The sequence below is a fragment of the Zonotrichia leucophrys genome, chromosome 19, assembly GCF_028769735.1.
Source record: "Zonotrichia leucophrys gambelii isolate GWCS_2022_RI chromosome 19, RI_Zleu_2.0, whole genome shotgun sequence".
In the NCBI taxonomy this organism is placed as follows: domain Eukaryota; kingdom Metazoa; phylum Chordata; class Aves; order Passeriformes; family Passerellidae; genus Zonotrichia; species Zonotrichia leucophrys.
The window spans coordinates 10,284,952-10,296,533 of record NC_088188.1 but is presented as its reverse complement, the minus strand read 5'-3'; the positions used below and the strand labels follow the sequence as shown (position 1 = coordinate 10,296,533).

The 11,582-nt window shown below is 50.9% G+C and overlaps 1 protein-coding gene across 4 annotated transcripts in view; it reads left to right on the top strand.

Annotated features, from left to right (window-relative positions):
• The first annotated feature begins 994 nt into the window (after nt 1-994).
• The window catches only part of ACACA (acetyl-CoA carboxylase alpha), a 107,220-nt gene continuing 96,632 nt past the window's right edge, over nt 995-11,582 (top strand). For 3 of the 4 annotated variants that reach the window (XM_064729205.1, XM_064729204.1, XM_064729208.1), the window contains exons 1-3: nt 995-1,039; nt 5,099-5,145; nt 5,780-6,032. In XM_064729205.1, coding sequence (XP_064585275.1) covers nt 5,806-6,032 — 227 coding nt within the window. In that variant the 5' untranslated portion in view covers nt 995-1,039; nt 5,099-5,145; nt 5,780-5,805. Of the gene's footprint in view, nt 1,040-2,605; nt 2,621-5,098; nt 5,146-5,779; nt 6,033-11,582 lie in introns of those variants that run through there. The other variant, XM_064729207.1, reaches the window with a different exon arrangement.

The window sequence follows — 11,582 nt, the reverse complement described above, 5'->3', positions numbered from 1 at the left end:
GGCCGTGCCCTCAGCACCTGTTATCAGCCCTGTCCCCCTGCCTGTGCCAAGGCGGGGACAGGGCAGCGTCCCCGAGCCACGCGGGCCCCTCGTGCGCAGGGACAGCCTGGGGACTGCTGCTGCCACCCACGGTCATGGGGCACCTGGTGCTGTCCCTGCTGCAGGAGGGGCACAGCGGAGCACAGGGACAGCCTGGGGACTGCTGCTGCCACCCACACTCATGGGGCACCTGGTGCTGTCCCTGCTGCAGGAGGGGCACAGCAGAGCACAGGGACAGCCTGGGGACTGCTGCTGCCACCCACGGTCATGGGGCACCTGGTGCTGTCCCTGCTGCAGGAGGGGCACAGCGGAGCACACAGCACAGGGCTGCTCCGGACCATGCTGGAGTATCTGAGTATCTCCATTCAGGACACTCACACCCTGCCCAGTCTCTGTTCCTGCACACCATCACCTGCACAGGAAAGAAGTTTTTCCACGTGTTCAGGTGGAGCTTTGTGTGCATCAGTCCCTGCCCGTGTTCCCTTGTGCTGTTGCTGGGCACCACCGAGAGGAACCTTCTCCAGCTTGGCCCCCACCGTGGACACTGATGGGCACTGGCGAGGTCCCTTTGGTCACCTCGTGTCGAGGCTGAGCAGGCCCTGCCCTCTCGGCCTTCCCTCCCAGGAGCGATGCTCCCGCTGCTCCGGCTGTCCCGGCTGCCCCGAGGGTCGCGGCTGTCCCGGGGGTCGCGGGTTCGAGCCCCGGCGCGGCCCCGCCCGTCTCTCAGGCCACGGGCATCGCCCCACGGGCCCCGCCCCCGCGGCACCTCCCCATTGGTCACGCCCCCCGCCGCGGCCCGGACGGCAGCCAATGGGAACGAGGCGGGGCGGGGCGCGCGCGGGGCGGGGCGCGCGGGGCTGACCCGAGGTAACCCCGATCACACCACCGGGGGGCGGGGCGGGGGCGGGGCCCGGCGGGCGCGGGGCGGGGCCGGGGCGGGGCCGTGGCGGGGAGCGCCAGGCCGGGGCCCGCGGCGGCTCCGCTGCACCGGCACCGTGAGGTGAGGGCGGGGCCGCGCCGGGGGGGGGGGCGGCCGGGAGCGCGGGGGGCTCGCGGCACCGGCGGCGGCGGCGCGCGGGGCTGGGCGGGGCCGTGCCGCGCCGCGGGAGATGGCCGGGCCATGCCGTGCCGGGCGGGCGGGACCTGGCCGGGCGCCGCGCCGGCGGGAGGCGGCCGGGCCATGCCGTGCCATGCCGAGCTGTGCCGGCGGGAGATGGCGGCATGCCGGGCCGGGCCGAGCCGAGCCGGGACGGGCGGGGGTCTCCCGGGCTGGAGCCGCCCCTGCCCGTCGCTGCAGCCGCCGCCCGGTTCCTCCCGGGTCTCTCCCGGTTCCCTCCCGGTTCCACGCGCTCCGCCGGGCGGGCCCGGGCCGCGCTCAGCCGGTGCCGTGGCTCGCGTGGCCTCGCCGGTTCCCCGCGGCCTGAAAGGAGCAGCACGTGGGCGGCGGGGAGTCCGGCACCGACGGGCCGGGCTGGGCCGGGGCCGGGACCGGGCCGGGCCCGGGCATCGCTCCTCCGTCCCATCCCTGCTCCGTCCCACCCTGCCGCTGTCCCGGGGCAGCTTCGCGATCCTGGGAACAGTCTGGGTCCGGTCCCGCCGAGGGGCTGAGAGCTGCCCTGAGATGCTCAAACCAGTCAAGTTTTAAAAGCAGATTGGCAAACCAATATTTGTTCTTGCCCTTGCATTCTCTTCAATATTCTTGAAGAAGTTTAGAATGAGAAGAAGTGCTGTGTTTGAAAGTATCTGAAGCGTGAGTGGAGTCTGTTCCAGTTTAGCAGGCAGGAAGTGTTCAGCAAAGTGTTTGAGTGATGCCAAAATCTCTCCAAGACAGTGGGATTCAGACAGTCTCGAGTGTTTCAGCAAACTGGGATAGCTGTAAATACAGGCTCTTATTTTGCTCTCTGGAGGTTTGGGCCGGATAATGGGAAACAGCTCTTCCCTGGAGGGCGCTGGCACTGCCCCGGCTCCCCAGGGCACGGCCCCGAGGCTGCCAGGGATGCCCGGGGTGGGATTTTGGGGTGTCTGAGCTGGCCTGGATGGTCCTGTGTGTCCCTTCCAGCTCAGGATGTTCCACAGTTCTGTCATTCTACATCCACAGGTGGAAAGTTCTAGGTAGTTGTTTTTCTCCTCATACCCATCCTAGCCCTGCCCTGGCACAGCCCCAGCTGTTCCTTCGGCTCACAGGGAGCAGAATTGGGAGCTGCAGCCCCTGGTGAGTGTCCCTCAGTGTGCTCCAGCTGGACAAACCCCCAGCTCTGCTGTGAGACCCTTCCCCATGCCCTGTCCCTCCTCTGGGCACCCTCCATCCATCACCTTTGGCTCTTTCTGTGCCCGGCAAGGTTGTGAGGAGCCCTTGGAGCACTCTGGGGCTGTGCTGGGCTGTGTTTGGGGCCGGGGATGAGGCAATGCCCAATGATTAACCAGGAGGGCAGGCCCAGGTGGGGCAGGCCCAGGTGGGGCAGCCGTGGGGGCGTTAAAACAGCGTGGCCAGGGAGCGCCGGGGTGTTCAGAGCTGGGACCCTCTGCTGCAGGAGCCTCCCTTCTCTCCCGAGCTGGAACTGCCCCCCCAGCCCTGGTACAGGTGAGCACTCTGCTGCTTTTTACCGTTCTCATTTGGCTTTTCCTTTGTTTTGCTCCGTTGTTTTCTGTGTTTCTCCAGGTGAGAGCACAAATCCATTTCGTCACTTTAAAGGGATTCGCGTTGATCAGCAATGCCACAGCTCTAATCAGGCGGCATTTGAGCACAGCTAGTTTTATTAATTTCCTTTTCATGTGCCACATCAATATGGTACAAGTGTTACTGTGATTCTTTGAAAGAGCCCGCTGAAATACTATGAATACATGGAATGGTTAGAGAAAAGCATGCAACTTTAATTCCCACCTGTCATTGCCCAAGTTTCATGCCTGAAGTATATTTATAAAATATACCTCTATACATATAATAGAAGTATTTTTATAAAATTTTTACAGAATTAAAAGTGATTTTAAGGTGAAGCTGTTATAAAACTTCTCAAGTCTGGTATTCTTACCAGTGCATTTCAGGGTCAAGCCAAAGATGTGAGTAATGGTAGCAGCAGAGCTGTGGAGGAGTGAAGTGGGGCTGGATTTGCCCCGGGCACTTTCTGGGTTTGGGCTGCAGAGTTTTCCCTGCTGGTAGCACGGATTTATTTGGGTGTTGGATGCCTGGACACCTGCTGGCAGTGGAGCTGATTTCCCTGGAGCAGGGAGCTCATATATGCATAAATGTACCCCTTTATTTATATATATAGGGTACATAAATGGTCCCCTTTATTTATATATATAAGTACATAAATATACCCCTTTATTTGTATATATGTAACATACCTCTGTGTCGGTATATATACCTTTGTATGTGTATAGATAGTGCAAGTATATTTATAAAATATACCTCTATAGGTATATAGAAGTATATTTATAAAATATACCTCTATACATATAATAGAAGTATATTTATAAAATATACCTCTATATGAGTCTAGCTAATGTAAGTGTATTTTTGTGCGTGTTACACACCTCCATGTTTATATGTAATTCACCTGCATAGTTGTAAATATCTGAAGTTTACCTGTATATTTCTGTATATGAAATATACCAGTGCACGGCCTTGTGCATTTCACTCCCAGCACTGAAATCCAGTGAGGAGATCCCTGAGAAAGTCCCTGTGTAATTTAGCCCCAGACAATGCTGAAATTAATTTAAATATGAACGAGGCCTCTCGGTGTGCTGAGAACAAGCCAGGCTTATCACTGCAGCACTGATTGCACAACCCCAGCGGAACTGCTGCCTGTGGGACTGGCTCCCAGGGCTGGGAAGTGCCTTGGCAAATGGACCTGAGTGGGGTTTCGTGGATATTAGCCTGGTTTTTGGGAGCTGAGTCAGACAAACAAGGTGCTGGAGTGAACTTGGGTGAGCGTGGCACTGCCTGGCCTTGGTTGGATAGTTTCTCATGGAATATTTGAGTGAAACACCTCCCTTCCTGTTCCTCTGCTTCTGAAAAACCCCAAATCCTTGAAACTTGCTCGTTAATGTATTAGTTATTGAAATGAGGAAAGGTTTTCTTCAATGAAGTTGGGCTGAAGTTAGTTTGGCTGCATCCCAGCCTCTTCGGTGCCAACAGTAAATGTGTCTGGATGAAAAACTTGAGGAGGGATCTGCTGCCAGGATAAATATCCACATAAATACTGTCTGCATCTTTGTATGCACAAACAGAATTGGATTTGTGCTGTCTGAGCCCCTCAGCTAAAGAATCTCCCTGCCTGGTTGAGCTTGCACATCACAGGTGCACAGGGAAACTTCCTGGTCTTGCTTCCCCTTCTTCTCATCTCTACCCTCAAAAAATACATTTTTTAATGCTTTTAATGTCCATGTCAGACAGATGTTTGTGTCTTTTCAGTTATAAAATGGTTAATGATGCCTCTGCCAAATGAAGTGCCCGTGGCCACAGGGCAAGTGGAGTTTGTGGGAGGAGTGATGTCAACACGGGATTGGATCTGAATAATTCAGCCAGGCACCTTGGTGGCAGGAGTGCATGAGCCAGTTGGATGGGTTCTCAGCTCTCAGTCCCTGATGAGAGCAGCAGTGGGGTGTTTGGGGATTGCTCTGGCTATAAATACCCCTCTGGGCCTTGCTAAGGTCCCATCATTGCTGTGACACCACGGGCCAGGTTTTGGTGCTGCACCCTTGGCTAACGGGGCTGTAATTAGCAGGGCTGATGAGCCTTTCCCTCCCTGGGGTTCGGCTGGAAGCAGCCAGAAGGTGACAGGAGAGGTTTGGTACCAGTGGATAGTGCTGGCACACCCCGCTGTTCCTGGCAGGTCTCAGAAGATTCCAGAAGGATGGACCAGCAGGACCTGCCAGGGCTGGATTTGGGCACTGCAGGTTTAGCTCCTGGGTTAGTCTGTGCCTGGAGCGAGCCTGCCAGCCTGTGGTGTGCCTGTGGGGTTTTTTGGGATGGTTTTGACTGTGTAAACAGGAAAACACGCATGGGATATGTTCATTATAACCCTGATGTTTACTTCCCAATCCTTTTCTTTTCCAGTTCGTTTTGGAAGTGGCTCAGTGCGCAGATTGCACGGATATCCAGAGGTGAGTGCCCTCCTCAGTTCCCAATGGTGTGTTTGCAGCTGGCTGGAGCTGTCATGGGAGTGCAGCAAAGTCAGCCAGAGCAGGGGGATCAAATGTTTATTCCTCATCCCACCTTTGTGCTCTGGGGTGTTCCTTTGTTTTCCTTTCTCAGTTGAAATTATTCTTTTGACTTTTAAGAAAATGCTTTCATTCCCTGCTGGAATACTGGAACAGAGCCATCCCTGGGAATGCCCAAGGCCAGGAGCAGCCTGGACTGGTGGAAGTGTAGGGGATGAGATGAGATTTAAGGTCCCATCCAACCCAAACCAGTCAGAGATTCTCTGATCCTGTGAATTTTGATACTTGGAGTCCCCTGCCTTTGTCTGTAGGTTTTGGTCTGGTGTGTGGGGTTATTTTGGTGGATTTTTTTTTTTTCCTTTAATGCCTCCTTCAGCTTTGTCTGAGGTTCTGCAGCTTGTGAATCTCGGAGTCCTTGTGCAAGCAGGGAAATCAGTGCTTGGAGCAGAGCTGGTTTTGATCCCACACTCAGAATTCAGCTCTGCCCTTTTACCATTTCATTTCCCACCAGTGCCCCTTGCTTTGCCCTCCAGGGGTGGCTGTTCACTCGGCTCTAGTTTTGTCCTTTGTCCTGCAGTGCTGAGAGCCCAGTTTGGGGCAGCCATGGAGGATTCCTCTGAGGCCAGCAAGGCTGTGGATGCCAACGCTCACTCGCGCTTCATCATCGGCTCCGTGTCCGAGGACAACTCCGAGGATGAGACCAGCTCCCTGGTGAAGCTGGACCTGCTGGAGGAGAAGGAGAGGTCCCTGTCCCCTGCCTCGGTCTGCTCTGACTCCCTCTCGGACCTGGGGCTCCCCAACGCTCAGGATGGCCTGGCCAGCCACATGAGGTATGGGCACAGTTACATCAAAATTCTCCATTAGATAAAATAGTTAACCCACATGAGGTATGGGCACAGTTACATCAAAATTCTCCATTAAATAAAATAGTTAACCCACATGAGGTATGGACGCAGTTAAATCAAAATTCTCCATTAAATAAAATAGTTAACCCACATGAGGTATGGGCACAGTTACATCAAAATTCTCCATTAGGTAAAATAGTTAACCCACATGAGGTATGGGCACAGTTACATCAAAATTCTCCATTAGATAAAATAGTTAACCCACATGAGGTATGGGCACAGTTACATCAAAATTCTCCATTAGGTAAAATAGTTAACCCACATGAGGTATGGGCACAGTTACATCAAAGTTCTCCATTAAATAAAATAGTTAACCCACATGAGGTATGGATACAGAGTTAAATCAAAGTTCTCAAATAAAATTGTTAAGCCATGTGAGGTATGGATACAGAGTTAAATCAAAGTTCTCCATTAAATAGTTAAGCCATGTGAGGTATGGATACATGGTTAAATCAAAGTTCTCCATTAAATAAAATTGTTAAGACATGAGAGGTATGGATACAGAGTTAAATCAAAGTTCTCCATTAAATAAAATAGTTAACCCACATGAGTTATGGATACAGAGTTAAATCCAAGTTCTCCATTTTCCATTAGATAAGCTGCATAAGGTATGGATACAGAGTTAATTCAAAGTTCGCCATTAAATAAAATAGTTAACCCACATGAGGTATGGATACATGGTTAAATCAAAGTTCTCCATTAAATAAAATAGTTAACCCACATGAGGTATGGATACAGAGTTAAATCAAAGTTTTCCATTAAATAAAATAGTTAAGACATGTGAGGTATGGATACATAGCTAAATCAAAATTCTCCATTTAATAAAATAGTTAAGCCACATGAGGTATAGATACATGGTTAAATCAAAGTTCTTTATTAAATAAAATAGTAGAAGTTCCCCAGTCTTTTTTACCCTGTCCAAAGATAATCCAAAATTCAGCTTTATACCTGTGTTTGGCTTCAAGTGTCACTCTGGCATTCTCTTTCCAAATGACCTCTTGTATGTTTGTCTGTATGAAACACTTTGATTTTCCTTTGGTTTTAGTGAAATATTTGTGCCTAGATTCCTTAAGCACCTTGCCTGTCTTGTCCTGGTTTCAGAAAATGGAAGTGTTTTCACTGGGATATTTCAAGTTTTCAGTCATGTGTGGTTTTTCTGGGCCCTGTCTGTTGAGAGCAAGAACAATATTTGCCTGTTTTGTCTTTGCATGGATTTGCTGCTTTCAGTGTAGCCAGGGAATTGGCAGTGAGTTGGATCAGTGGCTCCATGCTGGAATCTTTTTGGTTAGAATAGGGAAAATTGTGCTGGTTGTAGTAAAGCCTGGAGTCCTGCAGCCTGGCTTTGCTCTCCCATGGACCCTTCATTTGTTTGCCATATTCCAGGAGGTTCAGGCTCTGTCTGCCTGTGCCTTCCCATCCCAGGAAATCCAGGAACACCCAGGACAGAGTGGATCCCACTCCAGTTTCACTGGACAGCCCCTCACTGCCTCTGCTGTGCTGCTTTTGGAGGAATTTCGATTCCAGCAAGTTTCCTGACCAGTTTATATTTACACAATTATATATGTAAATATAAAATATTATATTTAATATTTTATATGATATTATATAAACCAAGCAGCTAATCCTTGTTTTGTGTTTTACTGGTTCCTTTGCTTGTGCAGGCTGAGGAAAAGTGAAAAGGTTATAATATTTCCTTTTTTTGGTGTTTCCCATCCCAGTTTCGGAGGGAAGCTCAGGGATCACAGAGTCCCAAACCCCAGATGGGACAGAGGGGACATTGCTCTGTGCATTGCTCTGTGGCATGTCCAGCCAGCTGGCACCTGCACAACTGATGCAAAACCTTAAAGCAAATTTACACAGGGTTGCCTTTCCACAGCCTGCCAGGTGCAACGATCTGGCAGCACAAAAGGTGATTTTGAAGCAGGAAACTGTAACTATATACAGCTTAGGTGCTCATCCAATTTCTTCTGTTCCTAACCACAAGCGTGTAAATGGAAATATCAGAGGAAGAAACTTTCAGGACAGTGTCTGGCCCCAGAGTGCAATAGGTGTGCAACCTTGGGCACCTCTGTTGTAACCTGCTTACTTTGGCAGCCCCTTTGGGGAACTCTTGACTTTTGAGTTAAATTGGAGAGAAATGCCAATTCAAATAGAAAAGTTACAGCATTGTGGGCTGTTTTTCTAAGGTAAACTCAGGTGAGCTGAAATACTTTTCAGAATGGTTGTCCCTTTCATCAGGAGATTTCTAAATCGTGTTTGCAGATGGAGAAACTGAGACAAAGACAACAGCAAAGACAAGTTCAACAGCTTGCCTGGAGTCACTTTGTGTCACTTAATGGGACAGAGGTGCTCTGGCTTCCAGCTTCCTTTGGGTGCTCACGAAGGTACCACGCTGTGCCAGGTGATAAAGGAAATTTCACAGGCAGTTCTGTACCCTGGGACACAAGGTGCAGCTCCAGGGGAGCATAACTTTTGGAAGAAGTTGCCAAAAACCTTTCCACTTGCTGGTGATTTTCCCACAGGGTTAAAATGGAGATGGCTCTGTTTGGGGTGAGGGGCTTTGCTGCAGAACAGTCCTCAGGGAACAATTACAGTTAAAATGCAGGATTTACTCAGCTGCCAGAGGGTCTGTGAGGGCAGGTTTGCGTGCCCTCATTGATCTGGCAGTGTTTGTGCTGTTGCTGAAGTCACTCCTGCCGGGACAGGTTGTGCACTCTGGGCTCTCCTGCCCTGGGCATCCATGGAGACCTTCAGGTGTGCCAGCTGGCTGCTGCTCTGAGGGTTAAAATGAGCTTCCCATTGCTGTGTGGGTCATCAGCACCCAAAAATGTGTGTGGGGACAGTGACCACCCATGCTGAGTGTTCAGGGGGTCTCTGCTGCATTTTGCACCTTTCAATGATAAATCCAAGCCTGCCTTTTTTTGTTTTTCCCTTTTTCTGCCTGTGTTGTCTCTGAGTTCAGAATTTTCCATCAGCACTTCCAACCAGCCCTGCTGGGACACAGTTTTCCTTGAAGTGACCTGTGACAGAGTTTCTGAGCTCCTTTCTGAAGTTTTAGTGGCAAATTAAGTGAACTCCTCCATAAATGCCACTTGGAAAGCACTTTGGGCCCATCTGTCTTGTTTAATAAATCGTTGTTGATTATTGCTAAATTTAATTCCTAGTTTCCGAGACGGTATCTTGTATCAAATTCTTGTTTAAAATAGAACAAAACCTGGATGTCTTCTGGTGTTTGTCCATCAGGGCTCTGGTTTCATAAGCAGTGACATGGGTGCACAGTCACCTGACAATCCACTTGTATCAGCTGAAAGCCAAATTTTTGGATGCAGTTCAGCTGTTACCTCACATGAAGCCCACAGAGTTTTAGCTCGCTGCTCCTAACACTGGATGGACTCCTCAGTGTCTCAATAAATTATGGGGATGCTTAAGCAGAACTAATCATCTGCTAAAGGAAATTTGGCCAAACGCCTCGATTTTAGCCTGGGCAGCAGTGGCTGAGCGTGCCCAGCCTGGCAGTGGGACAAGGTGCCTGCTTAGAGTGGCTGCACAGAGCCCTGGGTGCAATGAAAGATCCTTTTGAGCCTCTTGTGAATGAAAAAATTCCTTTGCAGCCCAGCAGGTTGTGGCTGGAGCTGCACTGAGGAGCATTGATGCTGTGGTTTGGGCCAGCTGTGGGCAGGGAGGCACAAATGTGCTGTGGGGCTGCTCCAAGGGGATTTCTCCTCTGCTGCATGGAGAAATCCTTCTGTTGCAGGCTGTCTGCAGGCTCAGGATCGATATCCACTGTCTGCACCTTTGTATGCACAAACAGAATTGGGTTTGTGCTGTCTGAGCCCCTCAGCTAAAGGAATCTCCCTGCCTGGTTTAGCTTGCACATCACAGGTGCGCAGGGAAACTTTCAGGTCATGCTTCCCCTTCATCTCTACCCTCAAAAAAGGTTCCCCCTCTGGCCCTCCCTGTGCTGGAGCTTCTGTGTGGGCAGATTTGTGAGGAAGGGACATTTCCTCTGTCCCAGCCTGGCTGTGGGTGCTTCCAGGGATGGCCCCAGCTTTTCTGGGCACCCTGTGCCAAGCTCTCCCCAACCTCACAGGGAGCAATTTCTGCTTAATTTCCAACCTGAGCCTGCCCTCCTTCAGCTTAAGGCCATGAACTTCATCCACCTGCAGTGAAAAGGTGACTTCCTCCTCTCTCTGTTGAAAGAACAGGTGGTTTGGCCTCGTGGCTGTGCCTGGTTGTGCTGATAAGGTGGGAGTTGCACATGGGAATTGCAGCTCCGTCCTTCCTGCAAGCTGCTCTGCTCCCTGAACAAACACTGTATAGCTCTGCCTGCCTCTCTGAAGCTGTGTTCTTATTCTGGTTTTATTTTATTCCCTTTAGCCTCAGTTAACAGACGTGTCCTCTCTAAATTCACTCATTTGTTGGGAGATTGTGCAGAGATTCCCTGGCTGGGACAGCCCAGTGTGGCAGCCACGTGCTCACTTATCTGATCCTCCTGCCTGAGAGATAACCAATCTCAGTGTGGTGAATTTAATGTGAGACACCCCCCTGGCCCAGCTGTGTAAAAGGGTCCATTCTGGTGTTGTGCAGATCAGATCTGTCCAACACCTGAGCACTGCAGGGCTCCCTGCCAGGACTCCAGTTCCTCTCACTGCTGCACAGCTCTCTGCTGTTGTTGGTATTCACTTTTATCTTGGTGCCACGGCTTGACCTGGAGGCCTTTGGGCTGTCTGCTGCTCTGGGAACATGTGGAGTTTTACACTTCATGAGGATGGAAAAGCAAAGCTCTTTTGGTTCTTTCTAGGAACTGGAGTATGGATATTAATTTGATTTTAACTTGGCTGTTTGTCTGGATTGATGTGGATTCAGTGGATGTTTGAGTGCCAGGGTGTTGCTTTTGGGCTTGCAGGGAAGCTCAGTGATTTGGGCTGTGTGTCCTGGGAATGCTGCTGTTCCAAATGCACCTGGCATGGCAGGTGAACAGCCAGGTGTGTGGCTAGGAAAAAGGAACTGCTGCCAAACTGTTGGCACTGGGTTATTTGGGAGGAATCCTGGCAGCTGGTACCCATTTGGGCTCTGTAAATATTCTAGCTTTGGGCTAAAGACCTGCCTGGGCTGATGCTGCATTCTGTGTTAGCAGGGAAGGGAAGTTGTCTGCCAGGCAGTGCAGGGAGGGCTGGCTCTGTTCTGTGCTTTATTTAATTCTATCCTATATTATTTAATTCTATCCTATTTCCTGAAATCCTGAGGCTCAATTCATGTCAGAGCTGAGTCAGGTTTGATTTGTTTTGACCTGTAGGTCCAAGCCAGGGCTTTCCCTGCAGGAGCTGTGTCACACTGTGTGTGTGTGCCTGCAGCAGCTGCCTCTGGCATTCCCTCAGAGCCGTCCCTGTCCCCTCCCCGCCCCTGCTGACAACCCCACACTGCCTGCTGTAGTTGAAGGTTGGCTGGTCCTTTTGGGCCGAGTGTTTTGTATCA